The following is a 27,112-nucleotide window of genomic DNA, read 5'->3' as shown; positions in this document are numbered from 1 at the left end:
TGTATTCCAGAATCCTTTTCTGTAGATACTGAAAACAGTGTTATCAATACAACTTGACAGTGGATTAATTTACAGCATTAACTTGATCTAAATATTGTAAACTTGATCTAATTATTACCCTTGCATATCTGTTTGATATTGAGAGAACAAATTCTGACAACTTAGGAAACAAGAAGCTAGATGTTGACTTAAAATAGTTAAAGCTCCTAACAGCTTCATTTAGTTTCTATTATTTTACTGCTTAAGTTCAGCTATTTTAACGACTCACGGTTAATGTGGGTATTTAAAATGTCAAAAGCTCATTACATTTCTATAAGGACATTTCTATAAGGACCAAATGCAAGTTTACCGAAAATAGTCATTTTTCCCTTTGTTCTCCAGCTTTACATTTCTTTAACACAGAGTAGACAAGATCAAATAACTAGATAGTAAAACACTGACCAATGTTACAATTACATCTTGAACCTGTGAGAATTATAATTCAAAGTAAGTCAGGCCCCTGGGAGCAGCTGTAAATTTGTGACCTTTTTTTTTTTAAACCACTGACACCTTGTGACTATTTTTTATCAAGAACAACAAGAAATGGCACTAAAAAATATTTTTCTCCTTGACGCCTCCAAATTTTGGTAAGCAGATATACTGAGGCTCCAAACACGTAAACAATTCACCCTGTACTATGAAAAAGCAAAGTCCTGTGACAAGCAATATTAACAAAGTGCAGCTTCTTCCAAGAAAAGAAGTTAAGGATTAAGATGTGAAGTGCTGCATTCTTGAAGTCAGTTCAGTTTTACCCAAGGGTTCTGTGGGTCATTAAAGCCTCAAGCAGTGAGCTCTGGCAGGACCTAATTAGGAATACCAAAAGCCAGACTTAGCTGTTACATTCACTGTCATGTTGGACACTATGATTAGACGTTCCAGGATCTGAGGGAGATGAAAATAGTTTTTTTCCCAACTTAGGTTTCACTATGTAGGAAAAAACAAAACAACCCCCCCCGCCACGCCAAACAATGAATATAGTCACTTCAGTCTTCAGAGTTCAAGTAATAAATGGTCTCATAATTCAGGCACACACTTTGGCCAAGCCAAGTTTAGCTTTATCACATGAAAAAAATTCATGTATAAAATAAGTATCAGTTCAAAATATAGATCACTTCTTAAGAAAGGCATGCAGGCCCTTTATTATAAAAATAATTTAGTGGCAAGGAAATGTTAAAACTACCTGAAATTCAGAAGATGCATGTTAATTATTGTGTGGAACATTATCATTACATACAGCTGCTCTAAAGAGAGATCTTGTTTTTACTGTGGAGACCAGAGGTATTCAGCAGAGATTGCCTGATTCATGTTATCAAGAGGGTCCTATAAAGTGCTCCACCTCCCCTGCTTGGCACTCCAGAAGACCTGCATGGCCCCATGCCTCATCCTTTCTAAGAAGCGTATCAGCCAGCCATTCTAGAATTTTAGGAAAACTTCAGAAACCTTTCTTCTACAAGATTAAAAAATCTTTTACTGGTTCAGATATCCACCCTTCCTACTGGGTTAGATTGCTTCAAAATATTAAATCAAGCTGCAATTAAATTTTTTTACATTTAATTTTAGACCTTAAATTTCTATATCATTAAGATACCAATGTTTTAATGAAAGTAGAAAATAGAGTATAATTCAGTATCACCTATTTGTCTCAAATACAAGTACAAAGAGTTGTAAGTAGGTAAACAGGAATGACAATAACAAAAATAGAACTTGTGTATTTGTCCAATATGAATTAACTCTATTTCTCTAAATTCAAGGTGTATGGCGAATTGAATGTTCAGTCTTAGCAACTGTTACATCATCAGTTTAACAAACACTGAAGGAGGCATTTCTCTATATTCACATAGACTTCCTCTTAAGTATATATCTGTTGATTTGCAAATAGTTTTCCTTTCATGTTTGGTATCTAGCCACTGAATATGTTTATTTAGAATTAGTGTATGTGACCCTATGTGCCTCTCTTCATAAGTATCAGTAATGCATTTGGCCAACAGTCTGAAAGATGAATTGTAAATCATCGTAGTGTATAATCTTGATAATATGAAAAAAGTCTGAAATACTTTTAAAATGTTAACATTAGAAAAAACACTGTAATCATCATAAGTTCTATTTCCTGAAAATTCAGTTGAGGTAACCTCTGCAAGTCACAGCTCCACATTTGCACACAGTTCTGGCTCTCTTTTTGGCTGGGCTGTGGTCAATAGAATCTGAAGATACATCTCCAGAACCTGGATACATAGAAAAAGAAATACAGGACAAAGAGTTAAGACAATTCATAATGAGTTTCAAATTTTTTATCAGTTATAAGTGTGAATATTCACAGACAAATCATTATGAAATGTCATGAAAGGATGGTGTGGGCAAGTCAGAGGTAAAGTGTTTGTTATTACCCCGTATTTATGAGGATGGGTTTGTGAAATGATGAAACTTACTAGTAAAATTCAATATACAAGCATTCATTTCATAAATTTCTTAAGAGCCATAAAGCAAGGTCAAATAGTAACAATATGTAAAGGGCATCATACTTAGAAAAAACAGTATGAGTTTTCTTTCCTAAGCAAAGAATATAGTAAAGCACATAAAATTAAATGTTCACAGTAAAGCAAAGAGAATTCAATGTTCTTTTTAAAAGTCAGATTCAAGTAGGAATGGAGTAAGCTCATATATGATTTACATCATATTTTCAATCTTTTGAATACACATCTCAGTAAACATTCAGAAATGTAAGACTGAAAATTTTTTAAATGCAAGTAATATTGAAAAAAGATCTTATAATAAATAAGCTTCTATATGGAAGTTCTGAAAAAAGCAAGCAGCAACTTGATGTAAAGAAACAGCATTACTCAGCCCCCAAGGTCAGGCAGACCTGGATTCTAGCATTAGCTCTGTCAGATTAGCTTTGTGCCCTTGACTGAAAAGACAAACTCTAATAGCCTTTTTTTCCCTTTCTATTTAGTTAGTATTTAGTTTGGTTCAGATGTTCTAAGGTCTTCTATTCTAATTAGATTTTTCATACTGACGTTCCATCAAAGAAACTATTTGAAAATCTTACCTTTCATTTGATAATCAAAAGTGAGCTCTTCTCCAGCATTGATAGTTCTCGTGGAAAATAATGCTATTCGGGGAAGACGGGTATCGAGGTTATCAATGAAAACATTGAACACCTGAAGGTTTGGGTCACACTAAAAAGGAACATGAGATCCCACTTAAGTAAAAATGACATGAATAAGCTCTTCTATATGCTATGTAAAATCATTAATTTCCCAGAGTATTAGTGTTAAATTCTATGAGAAATTAAGTGGCTTACTGTTTAGAGGGTTTTGAGGCATTCACACTGAAAAACAGCGTTCCCTTACAGAAAATTTCAGACATAAACCAAGAGAAAATAAGTTCACATACATCCACTATGCAGCTTCAAGGATTATTAACATTTCTGTCATTCTTGTTTCATCTAATCCCAACTTCTTAATTGTTTCTGGAGAACTTTAATGCAAGTTATTAGATAACATCATTCCACCTGTAAATATTTTAGTAAGGCATAAAAATATTTTTTGCTTGTGTCTAAAATTTTTAATTTAATATTTTTGGAGAATGTTTGACAGTAGTAACTAAAATCATGGGAAGTGAAACTGCAGATAAGCAGGGACTACTGTACCAAAAGTTTATTGAAAAGCCTAGAAAGTCAAAAAAGGCCCAAGCAGAACATCTAGAAATAGATTATTAAAATTAAAAGATGCTCTAGTAAGGCTTAAAGAACTGCAGTAACTGTTCTTAAAAAATCAAATCATGCAATTTCATACTGCATGGAGTTTCATTTCTTAAAACTTTTGATTGGAATTATTCAGTATTTTGAGAACTCTACACTAAATTCTAGAATATGCAAGAAAGATCCAGTGAATCATACTAAGAAATAAGAATGACTGTTTAATTGTCCTTGAATAGAGTATCTATTTTGAAAGCCTTTTGATTTTATCATTAAGAAAAAATTAAATGTTTAAGTAAACCAGAAAACTAAGATGTCAGAAGGTGTCTGATATTTCATTACTCATCATAAACTAGTTTCTTGGTATAAAACCCATCAAAAGATTAGCATGGTCTACCTTCCTTCTATGGTCAACTATAGGACTTACTCTCTGAGACACATTTTTCTTATATCTATAAAATGGAGATAATGCCAATCTCACAAGCCTAAAACTCTGTTATCCATCGAGCACTAAATAGGTGTCTAGTAACTCCTAACCTCCCTTATAGTTTTTATAGAGTGTAGTTTTTTTAGAGTGTAAGTTTTTGGAGTTAAGGTTCTAACTGTATTCTAAGTTTGTTTTAAATAAGAATTAAGAATACTAATTCATAATTTGGAAAAGTAGCCCTAAATACTTCAGTACTCTAGAAATCCTAAAATTTTATAAAAATGTTAAATGTTTACATTTTAAGAGAATACAGCAATCTTTCTTTAGTCATACATCTTAAATTTAGCTGTGTTAACTTCTATAACCCATATAGCGGTGTTAATTTTTCAACTTTTTACCTCTTAACTCCTCTGGTGATTAATTTCCTTCTCTGTATGAGGATAATACCTATCTTATAAAGTTGCTGAAAAGTTTAAATGAAGTAATACATGTAAAGATTCTTAAAATGGATGGTATTTGGTAGGCACATTGATGAATTTTCCTAAAAGAGCAGTAATAACAGGAATTAACAGAAAAGGCGCTTGTATTAAAATACTTTGGAAATAATGACAAAGTATACAATTATCCCTCAGTACAGAAAATCGTTTAAAACAGTACTAATTAGTCCTGTCTATAGTAAGTAGTCCTAGTCCTGTCTATAATAAGTATCTCTTACACTGTGATTCACAAAATGAGACACATTTCCGTATCGAGCTGCATCCACTGTGAATTCATCAGATTCATAGTCCAGATCAAAGAGATATGTGATTCCTTTGTTGTCATACAACTGCCCACGTCTCTCGGCTTCCTCACTGGTGATTACCTAAAAAGAAAAAACTATAGTATATTATATAGCTGTTGCTTAACTGAAGAAACATTCATCCATAAATCTATTAATATATTAATGGCCTTCAAGTGCATAAAAATAAAAATGCCATCAAAATAAACATTTACATAAACTACTCTAGAAAAACTAGATGAAAAGAAGTGGGGAAACGAAAGGAGAAAATGAGGGTGCTAAGTATGACAATTACCAAGCTGAAATAGTATACTACTTTGGTTTTAATTTATTTATATGTTCAATATATCAATACAGGAGCTACACAACTATAGCTCTCTGTAGAACACACCAGAATGTAAAGAACTAAGTTTACAAGTATCTGTGCTCTAAAGCGTAATCTTCCTATAATTAATCTGTGTGTAGTTACAAATGGAAATTAGTTGCAAATACAGGAGAGAAGGTACGCTAAATCCACAGTTAACTGTATGGCAAGTTTAGTTTTGTAGAACAGGTGGTTTTCATGAAATTCTGCAACTCACAACCATCATCTATACAGTTCTGCTCTGAAGAACACAGCTTCACCACATGCTCAGATTAAGAAACCAAAAGTGTCTCAAGTGACTCATGGTGGCAACCAAATTCAGTTATATTTATTAAACTCAAAAAGAGAATGATTTGATATATAATCAAATCATTATCCAGTCTCCTGAACAGTGATTTATAATAATCTGCCATTGTCTAAAACTTTAAGGATCAAAATAGGGATGCAATCTGACCTGAGAATTCTGGGTGAATGCAGATACTTAAAGGTGATCCAATTCCAAACAACTTCTAAAATATCTGAGTTGACAACCCCAGATGGGCAGTCACACTTGTATTTTTCTAGCCACAGCCTCTCCCACCATTCAGTCTGGGGAAGAATGGTGCAGGGGTCAAGATTCTAGAGCCTTGGTTTTGAATCTTGGTTCTTCATTACTACTAAGTGACCCTGGGTGAGTTGCTTAATTTTTCTCTGTGCCTCAGTTTCAACCTGTATAATAATGGAGAGAATGCTACCACCTCATAGAGTTGTTGACAGAATTCATAAGTTAAAACACAAGGTGCTTAGAATAGTATGCGGTAAATACTATCTTCTGTATAACTACATTGCACGTATAGAAATTTGCTTAGTATTTGGTAATTTAGAGAACAGTCTTTGTAGCTGAGTTACAAAGGATTTGGATGTTCCTTGCTGGCGGGTCCCTGGAGAAGGAAATGGCAACCCACTCCAGTACTCTTGCCTAGGAAATCCCATGGACGGAGGAGCCTGGTGCAGGCTACTGTCCATGGGGTCACAAAAAGTCGGACACAGCTGAGCCACTTCACTCACTCACTCACTGCTGGCGGGTGCAATACATGTTTTTATGTGTATTTTACAGCACTTGCTCATAAAACGTCCATTTACTCTACAGTCTTTCCTGCTGATGTAAAACTGAGTTTTGCCGACTACACATAATCATATTTGGTCAAGTGGATGAAGTGAGTGACAACTGAACATCGTCCGGAGCCCAGCCTGGTGCTCTGTGTTGCCCTGGCGGGTGGGATGGGGCAGGGAGCCGCAAGAGGGAGGGGGCAGGGACGCATACATACATGACTGATGTGCGCTGTTGCACAGCGGAAGTCAGCAAAATATGGCACAGCAATTTTCCTCCAATTAGAAAGTAACCCCTCCCCGCCCCCGGCAAGTTTCCAAGTCAGGATATATTTAGATCTGATTTTCAAAACTGTCTTAGGACTCTTGTGTAAAAATAGTTGTCATATTTTCAAATTTACAAATGCCAGTTTCAGTGACTTATGACTGGGTGTTTGTTGAAAGATGACTACTACATTTGTCATTATATATAATTTTTTGATTCATATTCAAGTTTATATTTTTAAATGATGCCAGTGAACCTGTCTTTCAAACCTGAAATTTGTACATATTTGCAATGATAATATCAAAACATACCAAATGTTTTTCACTGAGGTTAAAAAGGCAACTTTTCAAAAGCATAAACCTTCCTTGCACATTATCTGCTATGAGAGAAGGTGAACGTACCTCTCCAACATATTCCATGACAAAACTCATTCTTTTAATCTTCACAAGGGTTTTTACGCCCCAGCCACAGCCATTGCTCGTTCGAAAGATGCAAAGGGAATACTGTGTGCCCTTCTGTACGATCCTGTTGGGACAATCGGGCCCACACTGACACCTCGAGTTGCACTCGTAAATGGGGGTGCCAGGTGGGATTTTAATTTGTTGATTTTTATTATAAGCCAAAAGAACTCCAGCTTCAGCAGGACAACATTTTTCAAAGAAGCAATCTCTGCATGAACAACCAAAGGTAGCTTCATTTACTAAGCTGATTCCAGGAGCTGGTTTGTATTCATTAATGTAGTAGAAGTCTGAAGGGGGCCCCTCTAAGTCCACAGTATTTTCGACAAAAATCATTCCTTTGTGAGTCTTCCTTCTGTTGAGTTCATCCTGCCACCTCTGCAGGGCTATCCTTTGCTTAGCCTTCTTCACAATGTATTCAGCAACAGCAGGTTTCAAGGCTCTGTGATTTTCTTTGAGAGTTATTGCTTTGCCTTTCTTTACCTGAGATAAATAATTATGCTTGTCATTAGAGAACTGCTGAAGTAGTAATGGGCACTTGAGATTTTGCAAAGGTTCCCAAGTATTTGTAGAATCTGGCCATCCTTTCCATTTTACAAGATAATATTCCATATCCTTAAAATATAAAAGAAAATGCAAATCAGATTATGACATATCCATTTACTGAAAATAATTTAATATCTTGAAGGGTATTATTATTTTTCTTAATAAAGTTCATAATACACAGTTACAGGTTACTAGCAGATGAAATACAAATCATAAAGCTGTTTTTCTTTTCATTACATAAAATATGTACAGAAAACTTAGATATAGCATAATGTTTGACTACAGGCAAGAGTCACACCTGGGGAAAGATATAAGTACTGAAATTCATGAATATGTTACCAGTGATCAAGTTAAACAAAACAGTATTTATCTTTATATGGAAATAAGTTGTACTCAAACGAATTTATGACACAGGTCAGCAGTTTGCTTGGCCAGCACAGCTGCAGGCACCCTCTAAGGTCTGTAATAACTGATTCAATGGACATGAACTTGGGCAAACTCCAGGAGATAGTGAGGGACAGGGAGGCCTGGAGTGCTGCAGTCCATGGGGTCACAAAGAGTTGGACACGACTTGGTGACTGAACAACAACAAGGTCTGTAATTTAATATTTTACACTGGCTATGAGGGAAGTTCTTTTTCATTAATGTCCAGGACACACCTCCCTAGATTTTCTAGAGTGAACTGTACGGGTCATTCCTGGCTGCATGTTGCTACTGAATGTGGCTGGTCCAAACTGAGATGTGTTCTATGTGTAATACACACTGCACTTCAAAGACTCAGCACAAAAATAATGTGAAGTATTTAATTTTTAAAAAAGCATTGATTACACATGGAAATAATATTTGGGGTTAAATTAAATGTATTATTGAAAGAAGTTTCACCTGGCTCTTTCCATTTTGTTTAATGCAGTTACGAGAAAAAATTTTTTTAATTATAGTTGTCCTTTGGTATTCACCAGAGGATTGGTTTCAGGACCCCTCTCGGATACTAAAATCCACTATGCTCAAGTCCCACATGCAAAATGGCACAGTATTTGCATACAACCTACTTGTATACTTTAAATCATCTCTAGATCTAATATAATGTGAATGCTATATAAATAGTTGCCAGCGCACGGCAAATTCAAGTTTTGCCTTGCAACTTTCTCTTTTTCAAATATTTTCTCTCTGGAGTTAGTGAAATCCTGGGGCGCAGAACCTGGGGATACAGAGGGCCAACTGTATACACCTATAGTTTGTATCATATTTCTATTGAACAGCACAATTCCAGAAAGACTTGCCTGTGGCTGGATTAGGTGACAGGCCCTCAAAGCACCAAAAATCAAATATTTTGATTTATCTTTCAGACTGCTGTTGGTCATTATGGTACCCGAAATCCTGCTTTCTCACCCCAGGAGTTGGCTGTGTCTTCCCAATACTATATTAAGTTTCTCTTTAAAAAGGTAGTCTAGTGTATGTGCATGTGTGCTAAGTCACTTCCACTGTGTCCGACTCTGTGCGACCCTATGGACTGTAGCCTGCCAGGCTCCCCCGTCCATGGGATTCTCCAGGCAAGAATACCGGAGTAGGTTGCCATTTCCTCCTCCAGGGGATCTTCCCAGCCCAGGGATCGAACCTGGGTCTCTTACATCTGCATTGGCAGGCAGAAGTCTAGTGTACATACTATACATAAATTATTCAAGTAAAGTCTCAATTTTCTTTGTTCTCTAGAATAGCAAACATAAACCCATAAGTGCTAGGGTAAAATGTCTTCTGAAATATAAAGTAAGTAAACTGCATTCTATGGTTTTTAGTTAGCATTTTAATTCACAGATATTGATAAAAAATTAACTGGCATACATTTGATTTCCCCTGAAATTTTAAATAGAGGTTTTATTATAAAGTAAGGGTGTTTTACTAGTTCTAGTTTATTATGACCTGGCAGGTCCAGAAAATGTACTGAGGCACGATGGGGTAAGGAGCATTAAGGCAGCCTTGCAGGAGGTCACTTGGCTAGTCAGGGAGCTTATCTCCATGTTTTATTATATTCTACTCAATACACAATAATGCTTATTAATGAAAAGAGCTCTGCTTTTTTGTGAAAATGGTAAAAATGTTTAGTCAAAAGAAAAGTGACTAAATTATGGCATGAACATATGCACAAAAACTATACTTCTATGAAAATATATACTATGATTCCAGGGGAAAAAAGCCTAGACATATATTGACATGTTGGTCAAACCGGCTCACTAAACCTAACACGGGCTGCTCCCTCCTGTCAGGTAACTGCAGTCTGCAGTTGCTGTTAGCGGATAGATGCTCAGTAACAATGAGGACGATTTGGCACCATGTCACATTACCTATTCCCCTTAATTATAAATAAAAGTTACATTTTTCTGATTCCAAAATAAAACAGTGCAACCCTGGCCCTCTTTTTTTTCCTGCTACAGTCTTTCCTACCATGGCCCTGAGTTATACACCAAAAGTTGCCAGCAAACAATGAAAGAAACACTCAAAACACTAAGCCACTGAAGTCTGCTTTCAAAACAATATATTGTTTGTTTAACGATGAGTCAGGTGCATTTTTAGTGATTATTTTGTGTTAATTACCTTGTACCTACTTAACTTATGGATGGTAAAGGTGCTTCTAAAGTATGAGTGCTATGTAAATATTAGTAACATTTTATTTCTACTTTGTAGATTTGTCTTTCATTTTATAAGCATCATTTTACTTTTAAAATAAAAAATTTCCATTTTGAAAAATAAGATAAATTTTATACAGAAATCAGTTTGACTTAAATGCAATGATTTCAATACCCTGAACTCTCAAATAAAAGTCAAAAATTTCTTAAGTCTCACAGGATGTCTATATCTTATTCAGACATGCAGTCAACTCTTGATTACCTATAAAAATGGAGTGGAGTCATAAAAATGATCCATTAATCACTCCTGTATAATTTGGAATATATCATATGAAATTTCTTCTTCAAGACATTTTCCCCCACTATGTTTGGCTTAGGTTAAATTCATTCAAGTATTTTAGTGTCTATAATGAGCATATGGAAGTTCAGTCACTAGGCGGCGGGATGAGATGTAAGATAATATTAGCCTTTAGGTATAAAATCTCATTGGGAAAGGAAGGCAGTAGTATGTAAAATAAAGAGCAATGCAAGGTGGTACAACTTTAAAGGCCAAAAAAAGTAAGACAATAAATACCACTAAAACATAAAGAAGGAAATCAATATAGGTCAATGAGAAAAAGGCACAGAGGAAGTAGAACAAACTATGCTGGGAAAGACTGATAGCGTTTGTTGGGCAGGGCACAGGGCAGGCAGGATGAGAAACACAAGCGAAGCCTGGAGCTAAGATTTGCATGAAGTATCCAGAAAACAGTGAAGAGACAGATTTAGCTAGCTTTGAGGTTTAGAACACTGAAGCGAGAGATTAAACTGCAACAGCAAGGGAAGAGCAAATTTGGGACAGCCTTGAACACCTGACTGAGGCGTCTGAGCTTTATTGTAGGCCAATGGTTTTAACAACTCAGAAACCATGGTGTTTCTGTAGGAAGTCTCTTTCAAAATAAATACATTTAATTTTATCTTGTCTATTAGAACATTTTACCAATCTTCTAACTGCCAAGCCAACTCAGTCCTCATCTGACCATTCCTTAGGCTTTGATATCATAGTTCTCTCTTCATTTTTGTTCCTTCTCTGCCTTCTTTGCTGAGATCTCTGCTCATCACTTCAAACAATGTAGTCACTCAAGATGATTCTGTCCTGGTCCCTTTTCACACTGAACAAGTGTTTGTCTCTTTTGAGAATCTCCAGAAAGTCAAAAGTTACATGTATGGTACAATGGGTAATTTCAGGATATTTGGATTCTAGTCTAAGAATTCTTCCTCTAAACGTTCTCTCTGGGAAACCTCATTACTCCAACGGTTTTAACTGTACGCTGACACTCCCAAAATTTTAGCTGCAACCCTATATAGTCAATGACCTACTGGATGTCCAATAGGTTCTTAATCTACCCATAGGGAACTCACCACTGTTGTTCCTAGACAGTTTCCCTCTGTATTCGCATCAAAGCAGCCTTAGCCCCATCTACCTAGTCACACAAGTTGCAAATCAGGAGGTCAATCTCATGGCTTTCTTCCCTTCATTCCCCCATCAGCAAGCTTCCTTAGATCCTTTCATCCATCTCTATTAACAGAATGCTAATTACTTCAAGCCTTCAGTCTTGCTTGGATTATGGCACTGATCTACTGGTTTCCCTGCCTCCAGACTAACAACAATCCATCTGTCCTTCTCTATTAAAGTGTAGATTTTTAATAAAAACAAAAAGCACCCCCCCCCACCACAGTACCAGTCATTCTGTTATTTTCTTGCTTAAAAATTTTAATGGCTCCCCCACTGCCGAAAGAATTAATTCAAACTTCCAATTATAACAAAGATTATTCTCGATTGGGTCTTTGATGCTCCCCTGACTCTGCTCCAATATGGCCCCATTCACATACCACCCTCCAGCCACAATGAACTGCTGTTTTCCTACCTTTACGTTGCTCTGTTCACACAGTTATTTCTAGTTAGAATGTCTGCTTCCATTTGTCTATTGAACACCTATTTCAGTCTCATCTTTTCTGTGTAGAAAAACCCACCCATTTTTAAAACTCAGCTCAAATGTCATCTCTCCTGTGGAGTCTTCCTTGCCACTCTTGCCCAAGGAGGACTGATTATTGCCAACTTGTGTTCCCATTTCTAATAGAAGCTATTGGGTTAGCCAAAAAGTTCGTTTGGGTTTTCTGTACGATCTGATGGAAGAACCCAAACAAACATTTTGGCCAACTCAATATAAGCCATTTGCAGGAGGGAAGCAATCTTATTCCTGGTAACCCTAGCACCAAGCACAATTCCCCACTATATCCTAGGCACTTACTAAACGTTTCTGAATGTGTAACAAAAAATGTGACTACTAATATGTACGCAATATTAAAAAATCACAATAGTAACTATATGAATCCTTAAAAGAAATACAAGCTGTTCAACTTAACCTGAAGATAACAATTCATGGGTTTTTTTTTTAATGTTAGTGTCTATTACCTGTTGCCTGTAGCCAGTATAAGGTAGCAAGCACAAACTCTTTAAAATGCATATATGGGGGAGCACAAAAAAGAAAAACAATTAAAAAAATCTACCTCTCATTAGCTAATTTTCCCCTGCAAGTTTTGAGATCATAATATTCAATATTAATGGTAGAAGAGCATGAATCTGAATATGAAAATCACACTGTTACACGGGAACACAGTTTGAGAATTATTCTGGTCAATGGAAAGTCACTGGATTTTCACACCACTATCTGAGAGTGTACATACGTGTGAAGATTGGGTTACAGGCCCAAGACTGACACAAATGAACAACATGACCCTGGCAAAGTCCTTCTTGCAGCTCTGTTTTCCTGACCTCTAAAATTTAGGGTTTAGTCTAATGATTTCTATTATTCCATTTCTTAACAAACCACCCTAATTGCAGTAGTCTTTAAGGAATATTTCACTATGGTGAAATGTGGATATTTTGTTAGTATGTGTCATTCAGTCAAGTGCTAGTCCTACAGACAGAGAATGACCTGGAGACTTTTAAGAAGTCAAACCTTTAAGGTAATATTTCTTTAATATTTGATTGCTAAGGACTTCTTCACTCATGAGCTGAGTTTGTCAATAAAGAGCACCCACAGTTTTGTCACAAATTTTTCTGCACAAATGGGCAACATGGCAAACATGTGGCATTAAAAAAAAAAAAAAATCACACAGCACTGAGACTCCAATTCATATCCTTTGAGTTACACTGGACCCCAACAGGAGCCCATCATGGTAACCGTCCCGTTGTTCCCCCAGTTGGTATTCCTTCCCCATCCTGAGTGGGCTATTCCAGACCTCCATTTTCTTCCGGGTCCCTATCCCCTGCCTCCCCTATTATTTTTGGAAGCACATAGCCCTGACTTTCCATCTTTCCATGGACCTGGAACTAGAGACAAAGGGGACCGCGGACACAGCAGGAGAGATGCCCTTCCTCCATCAGTCCCTTCCCTCTGCTCTCTCTTCAGTTTCTTGCTCTCTTTTGATTTTCACTAGCATCTGACTCTCCCTTATTTCTTAAAAGCAAAATTAAACTAAACCTCCTTTGAGATACAAATGCTTGAATAAAGAAGGGACCTCTAAAAGGTATGATAAATTACTAAAAGTTTAGAGATCAGAGACTAAGGTCACAGGGTGGAAGATTTTTTTTTTCCCAGTATAAAATGCTTTATAACATTCAATTTTTAAAATCACATTATATAGTCAGATTTTTTAAAAAATTAAATTATCAACACTCTTAGACCCTACACATCCTTCTTGAAAGCGAGAGTTCTTGAAGAGTTGCCCACGCTACTTGACCTTACTTTCTCATTTCCAACTTATTCTTTAATTCATTCTATTTTGGCTTCTTCTATCCAAACCACAGAAATGCTCTAAGGGCATCAGTGACCTGTCCACAGCTCAGTCAAGAGGGTTATGTTCTACTTCTGCTTTGACCCCGCTGGTCATGATTCTGTTTTGCTGACAAGATCTGCTCCTCAGGCTTCCATGGTTTACTCTTCTGATTCTACCTTTCTTGCCCGTTTGTGCCTGTCCTTGGACAGCTCTTCCCTGTGAGTACCCCTTCCTGTTCCTCGATCTTGGCTGTCTCCCATTTTTTTTGTGTGGATTACTGCGATGGCCTCTTATCCACTCATGGTGCAACAGCACCCTCCCCCACGTCACTCCCCTGTTCAAAACTTAAAGTCAAGAATTCCTCTCTTTGCCTACAAGAAGTGGCAGTTTCTGGGCCCTGCCCCATCCTTCCAGCCTCATTTCAATCCTTCTGGCTTATCATGTTCCATCCATACTTCAAAGTCTTTGCAGGAGTCAGGCTCTCTTCCAACTCAGGACCCTTCCCCATTATCTCTACACCCTTTAGTACTAAGTCTGAAATTAGCTCCTCATGGACAACTGCCTACTCTCTCCAGGATGAGCTACAGCCTTCTGTTACACTAGCCTCATCTCAACTATCATTAAGTTCTTGGTACAATGATAGTTAAGGTTTTTCTACACTCACCAAAAGGCAGACTCCATGACATCATGGACCATACCTCTGTGTCATTCACCGCTGAGACTGCTAGTGCCCAGGGTGTGACATGATAGGTGGTAGAAGACTGGAGAAATATCTGCGGGTTAATGAAGGGGTAAGTGTGCCCAGTCCTGGGGTTCAGTCCCCATTCCTCCACCAATCACTTCAAGGGCAATGTCACCAGTCAGTTCTCACTCTTGATTGAGAGCCACATTTCCAACCACCTGTCTTCCTCAAGTTGGCTTAGAGGGTAAAGAGTCTGCCTGCAATGTGGGAGACCGGGGTCCGATCCCTAGGTCGGGAAGATCCCCTGGAGAAGGAAATGGCAACCCGCTCCAGTACTCTTGCCTGGAAAATCCCATGGATGGAAGAACCTGGTAGGCTACAGTCCATGGGGTCGCAAAGAGTTGGACACGACTGAGCGACTTCACTTCACTTCACTTCCAACCACCTACTGGTCAGCTCACACTTAAATGTTCTCAACCTTCTTCTCCAACCTCAATCTGGCCCCCTATCCTACTCCTCCATATTAAGCCTCATCTTCCTGTATTCCCGGACCTTGGTGAACAAGACCACCACCAACACCACTGCAAGCTTTCCACTGCTAGATCCCTAGCCAACCCCCTGACTGCTGAACCACAGACTGAAATTTTACATCCTTGATAATTAAGCAAATCATCTACTTCTTTTCATCTTGACTGTTACTACTTCAGCTCAAACACAATCACTTCTCGCCTACATTACAACAGCCTTTCAGAACATGTAAGTTGTACATGTGTCATTTCCCTTCCTGCTAACCCGCTCTCTCCGTCACTGAGGAGAGAAAACCCTCTGAATATAGTGTCACACTTTTTAGAATCAGATGATGCTCTCTGCAGCAGGACGGCTGGAGTTCCTTTACTTGTCTCTCACCATCTCCAGATCCCAGATCCTTCCCCTCCATTCTCTGTATAAAGCCTTAAGGAAAGCCTCCATTCATCTTACGAGGCCCCAGCGGGATGTTACCTTTTCCGGGAAGCTTTCTCTGAGTCAGCCTAGGCCTTCCTCCCACCAATCGTGTCAGGATGTCTGTCTTAGCACTTACTAGTCTATATAGCATTGGATGGTTTACTTATCAGTCTTGTTCACTGGGCTGTGAGTTTCTTAAGGTTAGGAACCATTTCTCATTAATCTTTATGTTCCCATTGCCTAATGTAGCACCTGATACACAGAAAAATCTCAAATATTTACTGAGTGAGACTACAGAAAGATAAATCGGCAGACATTAGTCAGTAAATTGGTGCTGTCATTTAAGCATGAAGCCATGATGACCTGATCCAGTGATCACTGTGAGGGCTGGAGAAACCACTGACATAAAAAACCAATTCATCAACCATGAACTAAATACCCACTGTATACTACGGTTTATAGTAAGACATACTCTTGGCCCTCAAATGGTTGACAGTTAAGCAGGGAAGGTATGAAACAAAACCACAAAATGTGAAAAGTTCTAGAATAATGACAAGAACAGTGCTTATCCTGAAAACAAAGAAAGTAATTTTGCTGAGGTGAGGAAGGAAGGAGGCTCTGTGGTTGGTGTAACCCTTCAGCTGAACTTTGCAGGCATGCAGGATTTTGCAAAGGAGAGAAGAAAAAGTTTGAGAGAGAACTGGATGAGAAAAGTCAAAAGGCACGAAGGTGTATGATGTGTTCAGGAATTGGAATATAAGCTCTGTCTGTTGTTAAGCTAAATTCTCAATGCTCAGAAGAGTGCTCAGTTCACACTACACATTCAGTAAGCCTTAGCTACATGGAAGAATTTTCTAGCATATCAGTGTGGTTGGGAAGTAGGATATGTTATAGGAGATGAAGTTGGGAAGGGGGCTGGTGGCCCAATGATAGAGAACATCAGTCCAAAGGGACTCAGCTTAGATTGGCAGACACCAGGGAGCCTCTGAAAGGGCTAAAGGAAGGTTCTAGTGCAATCAGAGCTGTGTTTCAGAAACTGTAATGACTCTGAAGAATATGGTGCTGAGACAATCTCTTTTATGAGCTAAATGGAGGGGAATATGTAAGAAAAGGACAGGGTCTTAGGATCTTTCACCTGCCCTGATTGTAAGACAGAAAGACAGACAGACGGAAAAGGTAGACATATACTGAAGTAATACTGGCTTACAGATTAAATAATCTGTGTCAGGCAGGAGAAGAAGTGAGGGATATAAGTGAATTGTTGAGGATATAAGTGTGGGAGGCATGCTTATTCCAAAGAAACCAAAAGGAGAAGGTTGAAGGGGAAACTAACAGCAAAAGTTACCCAAACTGAACTGTAAGACTCAGAATTCTGAAAAAGAAAAAAAATTGGCAGCTCCTTCAACGTAAGTACAGATTCCTTGGTAAATAACTCTCTGTTAAAGTGGAACAGGAATTAACAGCAAAAGACAGAGACATATGGTCTCTAAGAGGTAGAGACCATATAATCAGATGATCTATTAGATTTAGAGGATAGGGAGGAAAGAAGAATTTATAAAGACAGGTCAGTGTGAAGGTTATAATTCTATGAAGCTAGATAGGGGACACTAGATCAGGATGCAGGTTTGATGGGGGAAAATGGATACAGTTTTGAATATGTTCAATGTGGGTACCTACAGGGTGCCCAGTTTGAAATGAAGCTCAGAAAGAAGACAATGCCTCACAGAGATTTGAGGGTCACTAGCCAAATAAGTGTAAGTAGAAACCCCCGAGAAGAGGTCATCTACAGAGCAGCTTCCAGGGGAGAAGAGGGCCAAGGAGAGCACCTTGGAGAGTACGTATCGACATTTCAGAGGAAGGACAGGAAAGAGACAGTAAAGGAGCTGCAGAAAGAACATGAAGAGAAACTGGTGGTGAGAGGAGTGGAGATGGAGGTGAGAAACAACGAAGACAGCACAGGCCGCTACCACAGGACCAGCACGGGTCAGTCTGCTAACAGAAACCCTGTGACATGTACCACCTAATATGAGGTGGTACTGTCCACTCATCTCAGCGAAGAAACTGAAGGAAAGAGAACCAGGTACTACACTGAAGGTCATGCAACTAGTACACTGGAGAGCTGGGATCAACCCAGGCAGTCTCTCCAGGACAAGAGGTTCAAGGAAGAAAGAGTAGCCAACAGGGTAGGATGTTGCAAAGGAGAGTAAGACCCGAGTTCCTCAAATGTGGCAATTAGGAGGTCACTGATAGGGGCATAAATCAGAACCGAGTGGGTTAAAAAGTAAGACGGGAAACTACAAGCAAGCTACAGCTCAAATTTTTTGCAATCTGTGTATCTGATATGGGACTATCTAGAATAACAAAGAACTAGTACAACTCAGTAAGAAAAAGACAACCCAATTCAAAAAAATAGGTAGGGACTTCCCTGGTGATACGGTGGTTAAGAATCAGCCTGCCAATGGAGAGAACACAGATTCCATCCCTGGTCCGAGAAGACCCTACATGCACGGGGCAACTAAGTCCATGCATGGTTAACCCTGAACCTGTGCCCTAGAGCCTGGCTCTGCAACGAGAGAAGCCACCACAGCGAGAAGCCTGCACACCACAACTAGAGAGTAGGCCCTGCTCACCACAACTAGAGAAAGCCTCACGGCAATGAAGACTCAGTGCAGCCACAAATAAATAATAAATTTTTTAAAAACTTTAAAAAATAGGTAAAGGATCTGAATAGACAGTTCTTTAAAGAAGATATACAAATGGCTATAAGCACTGGAGAAGATGTTCAGCATCATTAGCCACCAGAGAAATGCAAACCAAAAGAACGAGATGTTCCACACCCACTAGGACAGCTATAATCAAAAAGTCAGATAACAGGTATTGGTGAAGATGTGGAGAAATCAAAACCTTCACACTGGTGGTGGGAATGTAAAATGGTGAGGTCACTTTGGAAAACAGTTTGGCAGTTCCTCAAATGGTTAAACCATAGAGGTACCAGCAGCTCATCTTCTTGGTATATATCCAAGAGAAATGAAAACATGCCCACACCAAGACTTGTACGTGAATGTCTGTAACATTATCTATAACAGCCCCCAGATAGAAACAACCCAAATGTCCATGAAGTAATGAATACATGAATCAAATGTGCTATGTCCATATATGTCATGTAATGACATATCTGGCAATAAAAAAAAGTACTAGTATATGCTACAGTATGAATGAACCTTGAAAATATTATGCTAAGTGCAAGAAGCCCATCATAAAGGACCACATACATACTATATGATTCCAGGTACATGAAATGTCCAAATAGGGACATCTATTGAGACAGAAAGTAGACTAGTGGTTGCCGAGGGTTAACGGGAAAAAGATCTGGAGAGGTTTGGGGGGTGATGGCTAAGCAGTATGGGGTTTCTTTTTAGGTTAATGAAAATGTGCAACCACCACTACAACCAATTTTAGGATAATTCTGCGAGTGTGCAAAAAGTTTTGAATTGTACAGCTTCAATTGGTGAATTGTAGGGTATGTGAATCATGTGTCAATAAAGCTGTATTTAAAAGTTGATGGGAAATGAGGAAGAAGGAAAAGATAGGAAATGCTTGAGTGGGGACGCAAGATCAAAGAAAGATTAGGGAAAATCTGATTTATCAATTAAGATAAACCAGTGGAAAAATAGCACTTGATTAAAAAAAAAGACATCAAAGATTAAGCAAAGTTCTAAAAGGGATGGGCAGGGGGGAAAAAAGAAAAATAGGTGCAACCACTTAAGATACAGATAACTGGTGTGAAGTAAGTTGAGAGTTCATACCTGGAGGATCCAAAGAGGTAGGTCTGTAGCTGAGTATGAGAGGGTGAGGGACACAGTAAGAAGTCCAGAAAAGTAATAACTGGGAAAACTGATGACAAGAATGGAAGAAGCAAGTGAAAGCTAAAAAGCTTGTCCAGTGGAACTGAGCAGTGTGAGAACAGAAATAATATGTAATGGAGCCAAGAAGTGTGATTATATGACCCCTGCAGCTAGACTGGTCAGGCAAGAGTTTATAAACTGAAATGGCAGATGACTGGGCTGTTCCGCAGCCTTGAGTGCAGAGAGTGCCAACAGTGTAGGTAAAATTTTGTTGTTGTTTAGTTGCTAGGTAGGTGAAATGCTTCATCACAACATTCCACTGAGTGAGGAAGCCAGTGAGACCAAAAGAAGATGGATGTTTCAAAGAAGAATTGGATTTAATGGCAGAATCCATATGGAAGATGAAAGAGAAGGAAAACAAGGAAACAGGATTTCTGATTCATTCATCCAGAAGAACTGACAGATGAACAACCAGAGTTCTTACAGAATAGGTAGGCAATGGAGAGATGAATTACTCAAAAGTATACGGTAAAGTTTAGATTGTAAAGAGCTTCTTGAAGAACAACCCTGTCATTTTCAAGAGAAACAGAAATATAGGGAGCCCAGGGAAGTTAAATGACTCTTCTGGAGTCACAAGGTACTAGACAAAGGCTAGAAATGACTGAACTCCAGGCTGTTCTACTGCACAACAAAACCTCATTGCTATCTGGAGTTTGACAGGACGGCAGGAAATACAAATGGTGATGCTTCTTGATATTTGGTAACATTAAAATTGGCTTAAATTTCTAGGTTCATCTCAGGTGATAGTGGGGAAATATGATTCAGGAACAAAACGAATGACAGGAGAAGCCAATCTGAGCTAAAACATTTGCTTTGGTAATCCACATGGAGATAATCAAGAGTTGGATGTAGAATGACATAAGCACCTTGAAATATTTGAATGTAAGAACATTTTGTATTTCAAAATCCTCTCAACATTAGCTGGCAAAACAGATGACAGGACATATAAATTTATTATGGCTGAGAACTGTAACCATTAAGAGAGCTTTGCTTACTTTTAAGGTTATCTTTATGTTACAGAAATACGAAATACTAAAGGGAGGTCTGATTAGGTCTCTTTTAAGGGTCTAGATATTTGCCTTACCTTTACTACCTTGTAGTCACACAAGTATTCCACCTCATAATTGTTTAGATTCCTTTTGGTGATTCCAATCGATTTACATGTGAGCTTTTCTTTTCTACATAATTCCTGAAGAGTATCAAGTGAAACTAGGCAAGGCACACACCAAGCTACAATAAGAAAATAGAATTCTTTACTAATGAAATAGCTACTCAATTAAAATAAAACAAAACAAAAAAATCTTGATTTCTATATCCCCACCCTTCAACTGGCAATTTTGTAAGACTAAAAATTCAAGAAACCATTTACATGTCTAAGAAAATTTAACCACTGAAGAACTATTTTGGTAAATATTTCTTCCTGGATTTTCTCATGTGTCTCTGCTCTACTATATCAATTTCCACTAGGCCACCTAAACAAAATGTTTCATGTCTATAAGCTTTCAAAGATTATACACACAGATAGGCTGAGATAGTATTTTTAACTTTTTCATTGTATTCTATATAGAATTGCTGTTTTAGTCAAATGTAGACCTCAAGCACAAAATTATTAGAGATATATCTTAAATATATTTTAAAATAATCTTACATTGTTAAAAAGTAATTTTCCCCTTCTCTTCATCCAGCAATAAGAACTTAAATCTAATTTTATAGTTATATACTTGTGACATCATATGATCCACTTTTCCCATTTGGGGAGGTTGTATGAAATTTTAACTTCAATTTTGCCCATGCAGCAATGTAGTTTAGTAAGGTCAATTAACCCAAGGGTTACAATAAAATAATGAAGAGTATACTGAGTTTTGTAATACTTCCTGTATTGTTTTCAAAGCCAAAGATGACAATACAGAGTATTCAATTTACACCAAGTCTGAAGAAAATTAGATACACTCATCATCAACCTTATAGAAGCCAGTAACAGTGCTGTGGGAGAGTCTACCCTCAAATTCCTGTCAAGAGTATGCCACCACACTGCATTAAAAATAGGTTAACACAGGGTGGTGATCCAGTGGCTAAGAAAGACTCCAAGCTCCCAATACAGGGGCCCAGATTCAATCCTGGTCAGGAAACTAGATCCCATATGCTGCATCTAAGATAGAAGATCCCCCATACCTGCAACTAAGACCTGGCACAGCCAAATTAAGTAAATAAATATTTTTTAAAAATAGGTTAACACAAACTGACGTTTAGAAACACAGAATAAACTTGGCTTTCCGGCAAGTGCCACGAGAAACACCGGAGAGGATCAAGGGTCCTCTGTTCCAGCTCCCTGGAGGCCACCCGACTACATGACTTTAGGGAGGTTTCCATCTTTCTGGGTTTCAGCTTCACTGAAAAAAACGTGAGGGCTGGAGTAAACTGGGAGTAAACCAAACAAAATCCATCAATAAACGCACGCTTTACTTGGCAGCTTTCCAAGGTAGTTGTGATAACCTTTTGGGTTTGGAGGTAATTTGCCGGGAAGAGAGAAGAGCTGCTCCTTGTATACCCGTTCCTCGCCCTCCCAAACTCACCCAGGGGTCTCATGGTCAGAAAACCTGAAATACGATTTCCAGCCCCACTCCTCCCCACCCCAAAGAACTCAGTTACAGATCAAGAAAGTGAGATGTATTTTCCCCTAAAAAATTTGAGGGGTGGTTTGGGGGTACGGGAGTAGTGGAATACAAACCACCCCTTATATCCATCTCTTCCATTTAAAAAGCCTCAGGATGTTTTGTGTAGAGCTAACCTCGTTATGCTGACCACCTGGACTTTCTACCCAAGGTGTATCTGTCTGCTGTTCCTACCAATTTCACTTAGTGCAAGCAACAGAAGAATTCAAGACGCAACCCTCCACGGAAATGCTAGTTTTAAGAGTAAGAAAACTTGGAACACACGACACCGCAGCAGCCCCCCGCCCCCCCCCCTCCGGTAACCAATCTGTCTCTAATAACGTAGAAAGAGAATTCATTGGTTAAGAATAAACATTTCATGACCACCACAAAAACTTGACACTAGTTCACACTAACCCCTAGCGGAGGAAAAGTTGGGCGATAATGAGTCCATAATCCATGCGGAGAGGCGCAGTGCTGGAAAACACCTTTCCGTTTCAGAAGGCATTGAAAGTTCCAGTCTTGGAGCGCGCGCACAAACACACGTTCAGCACCGAATTCTTTGGCGACCACAGAAATAGCACGCAAGTTCCTTCCCGGCGGGGATGACGATTCCCGTGAGCCAGGGGCTACCGCCTCCAGTACCCACTTAGTGGGATTTCCTCCAACAGGGAACCGGTCCTCCCCGTGAGTCCGAATCGGGGTACATCCTCACTCACCTCCTTTCTTAGCCTTCACACCTCTCATAGCCCCGACCTCTCTCTGCTCCTCCGATACTGAGGTCACACCCACACCACCGGGGTCCTCCCGCTCCCAGTCCAAAGCAAGCCCGACTGCAAACGTCCCGCTCAAACCATCACAAAGGAGTCGCGCCCCCCTCGTGCGCACGGACCTCGAGCCGCGCAAGGATCCGCCGTAGCTACCCGGTTGCCCCCAAACGGCGGTCGGGCGGGGTGGGGTGTCGGGGCCGACCGGCGGCGGGGACTGGGCCGCCGGGTCCGTGGGACGGCAGCGGAGGGCGGGGGCCGGGCCTCGCGAGGGCCGGGCGCGGGAAGAGACTGCGGGCAGCGGGCGGGCCGAGCCGCGAGGAGGGTCAGGGGCCGGGGGCAGGGAGGAGCCCGCGGCGCGCGTCTGGGGGCCGCGGTGTCAGCCGCGCGGAAGGCGATGTCTCGCCGCGTCGCGCTCCGGCCGGCCCGCGCGTTTCGGCCCCGCTTTTCGGGCCTCGGGAGTTTGCCCGGCGGACGGGGGACAGTGCGGGGCGCCGCTCTCCAGCCCTCACCTCCTGGCGCCTCGGCCCCGGCCGCCGCCATCTTGAGGAGCTTTCATTCAAACTGGCGCGGTCTGACGGGATAGCTCAGCTGGCCCAACGCCCCGCCCCCGCACAGCCCGCGCGGAACTCGGGAGCCCGGGCGGGGGCCTAGAACCCGCGAGGCGTCCTGACGTCAGCGGAGGCCGTCCCAGCCGCGACGGCGAGTGCGCCTGCGCCCCAAGTCTTTCGCGGGGACCGTGCGGGCGGGGGCGGGACAAGCGGTCGGAATCTGGGAGCGCTCGCCTAGGTGAGTGGCCACCTGACCTGGCCTGGCTGGCTGAGCGCCTAGTTCAGGTTACGGGCATCAGTTAGGCTTTCCTACAGTAATTATTTCTTCTGCCTGAGCGCTGCGAGTGCAATGTGCGGATTTCCAAAGGCAGTGTACGTTTCCCTCCCCCCTCATAATTGTTCTTCAGCCGCCTGAGCCCAACAGACCCTTGTTTCCTTCTAGGCTCTGCCTCTAGATCACACGTTCCCAAAACTGACTGTACATTGGACCCCTTGGAGGTTTTGTTTTTTGTTTCACTCTTGGAGATTCTATAGGAACGGGATGTAACGGGGACGTTGGCATTTTTAAAGCGCCCCTGGTGATTCTCAGTGTGCGATTTGAAACCGCGGGTCTAGATCAGTGCTTCTCACACCTGAAAGGGCATAGGAGTCATCTGGACATGTTGTTAACATGCAGATTGGAATTGGGGGGGGGGGGGTCGGGGGGTGCTGAGATCTGGAGTTCTGTGTTTCTGACTAGCTTCTGGGCTACGCCCCATGCCTGGGGGTGGGGAGCCGCATCCTTGTAGCCGGGCTGCGAGACGCCCAGGTGCTCATACCTGGACCACACAGGTCTCCACTCCCACACCGTCCTCATCCATCCATCACACCGCATCCATGGTGACTGTTCTAAACAGTCTGAAGCAGAAATCTTTCAAGAGTAAATCGCAGAAGTTCGGTAGAAAGACGTTTGACGTCTACCAAAGATTTTAAAAAGAAATTTCCGTAAAATACAAAAAGATTTTAAAGCATTCTATGTAAGTTTGCAATGTTGGGAATAAACGCAGAACAACATTAAAGGAATTGGTTTGTTTTGATTACATTATGAAATACTGTCAAGCCATTAAAGATGTTTATGAAGCCTTTGGTGTCATAGAGAAGTATTTAACAAAACTTATTAAAACATAAAACAAACAAAAGTTGTAAAATATAGTTTCAACTATGTAAGGAAATGTATAGGAAGAGAGATATAAAGTCTCAGGAAAGTGGCTTCCTTTTTGACTTCTTGTTTTTAGTATTTTCTATAATGAGCATCTTGTAATGGTTTAGTCGCTAAGTTGTGTCCAACTCTTGGTGACGCCATGGACTCTAGGCAGCCAGGCTCCTCTGTCCATAGGATTTCCGAGGCAAAAATACTGGAGTGGGTTGCTATTTCTTGGTTTCCCCCCTCACTGGCCACTCTTCACTCCTTTGTTGGCTCCCTTTCTTCTATCCAACCTAAATGCTGGGGTTCAAGATTTGGCCTTGAGACATTTCTCTTACGCTCTTTTCCTAAGTGACTGCCTCAATTCCTATGGCTTTAAATATCTTTCTAGTTAAGATTCCCAACTTTCTGTCTCCAGTCCTGACCTCTGTTCTCAATTCCAGACTTGAATACCCACAGTGCCTAGCTGACATATCCACTTAGGTGTTTAAACCAACATATCAAATTGTATATATCCCCTTACTCGCCTGGAGTATGTTCCAAGACTCCCAGTGGATGCCTGAGGCCACAGATAGTACTGTACCATACATATACTATGGTTTTCCCTAAACATACACATCTAAGTCATGTCTGACTGTTTTCGACACCATGAACCATAGCACACCAGGCTTACCTGTCCTTCACCATCTCCCTGAGTTTGCTCAAACTCATGTCCATTGAGTCAGTGATGCCATCCAACCATCTCATCCTCTATCACCACCTTCTCCCCTTACCCTCAATCTTTCCCAGAATCAGGGTCTTTTCCAACGAATTGACTCTTACCATCAGGTGGCCCAAGTATTTGAGCTTCAGCTTTACCATCAGTCTTTCCAATGAACATTCAGGGTTCATTTCCTTTAGGACTGACCGAAGCAGTCTTTTTGATCTCTTTGATGTCCAAAACTCTTAAAAGAGTCTTCTCCAGCACCACAGTTTGAAAGCATCAATTCTTTGGTGCTCAGCCTTCTTTATGGCCCAACTCTCACATCTGTACATGACTACTGGAAAAACCACAGCTTTGACTATACGGACCTTTGTCAGCAAAGTAATATCTCTGCTTTTTAATATGCTGTCTAGATTTGTCATAGCTTTTCTTCCAAGGAGCAAGTGTCTTTTATTTTGGTGGCTGCAGTCATCGTCTGCAGTGATTTTGGAGCCCCAGAAAATAAAATCTGTCACGGTTTCCACTTTTCCTATTTGTCGTGAAGTGACGGAACTAGATACCATGATCTTCGTTTTTTGAACAACAAATAACTATATATATAACAAGCTCCTTAGGTTTTCAATAATTTCAAAGAGTATAAAGGAATCATGAGACTAAAAAGTTTGAGATGTTGGTAAATCCTGGCTGTAGATGAAGAGGGAAATAAAGTCACTAAACAACTTAGTGACTAAACAACAACAAACATACACCAGTGTCCTCAAGAAAAAGAAATACAGAATTATGCCTCCACCTCCCAAATTTTTTTTTTTTTAATAAAAACCACAGAAAACATACTTTTGAAGGTCCATGGAATGTCTCCTTTTCCATTTTCATAAATTTTCTTCTTTGAGAGTTATAGAATAGTAGCAGAATGGACACCAGAAAATGTGAATTTAAATGAAAAAAAAATGCACATAATGTGCTTAGAATAGTACGCAATCAAGAAAAATTAAGTATAACAAAAAAGCACTTGAATATTAGTTCAAAACCCATTTATTTGCTCTGAGACCTTGGGAAAATTATTTAACTTATCTGAGTCTATTTCCACATCTAGAACACAAAAATAATACATGCCATATTACTCTCTATATATTGCAACTACTCATGTGCTGAGATCACAATTTAAAAAGGAATGAATTAAAGCAAATAAAAGAGCAATATTATTATAAATGTTACATGATCACTTTATTTTAGAAATTTTGGCATTTCCCTCTAGTTTTGTGCTCTGACACTGTCAGTTTTTACAAACTGTGATCAAATAGTTTGTGACCTAAGACTTTCACAGTATTATATATACTGTGAATATATATACAGTATTATATATACTGTGAGTGTATTATTAGGTATCATACTGTATACAGGCATTTCTTTTTGTATTTGGCTCTGTCCTTTAGACAATGTCAGGTATGTCAGCAGGCAAAATTATAATGACATAATCTTATGCTAATAAAAGTGCTCAAGTGTTTTAATGTACATGAGACACTGCAAAAATGGTTGGTAAGTGAATGAAAAGATTATCAAGATGTTCATCAAAATATCTTAACATTTGTTATTCCAGGTGCTAGAGGATATTTTATGTTTGC

The 27,112-nt window shown here is 39.7% G+C and overlaps 1 protein-coding gene across 5 annotated transcripts; it reads right to left on the bottom strand.

The window, feature by feature from the left end:
• Nucleotides 1-1,573: 1,573 nt before the first annotated feature.
• Nucleotides 1,574-23,703, bottom strand: SUV39H2 (SUV39H2 histone lysine methyltransferase). Of its 5 annotated transcripts, none has more exons than XM_043479055.1 (6): nucleotides 23,566-23,694; nucleotides 20,720-20,865; nucleotides 7,061-7,732; nucleotides 4,879-5,025; nucleotides 3,086-3,215; nucleotides 1,574-2,261 (listed from the first exon to the last, which is right to left on the bottom strand). In XM_043479055.1, the coding sequence occupies exons 1-6, from the start codon at nucleotides 23,594-23,596 to the stop codon at nucleotides 2,155-2,157; spliced, it is 1,233 nt and encodes a 410-aa protein (XP_043334990.1). In that variant the 5' UTR covers nucleotides 23,597-23,694; the 3' UTR covers nucleotides 1,574-2,154. The 5 variants fall into 5 exon arrangements, with proteins under 5 accessions (XP_043334990.1, XP_043334988.1, XP_043334989.1 ...); XM_043479053.1 differs by having other exon boundaries at nucleotides 23,179-23,614; XM_043479054.1 differs by lacking the exon at nucleotides 23,566-23,694 and adding an exon at nucleotides 22,704-22,986.
• Nucleotides 23,704-27,112: the final 3,409 nt, after the last annotated feature.

Source organism: Cervus canadensis, chromosome 10 (assembly GCF_019320065.1).
Source record: "Cervus canadensis isolate Bull #8, Minnesota chromosome 10, ASM1932006v1, whole genome shotgun sequence".
Taxonomy (NCBI): Eukaryota; Metazoa; Chordata; class Mammalia; order Artiodactyla; family Cervidae; genus Cervus; species Cervus canadensis.
The sequence above is the reverse complement of the archived record's forward strand: the minus strand, read 5'-3'. Positions and strand labels throughout refer to the sequence as shown.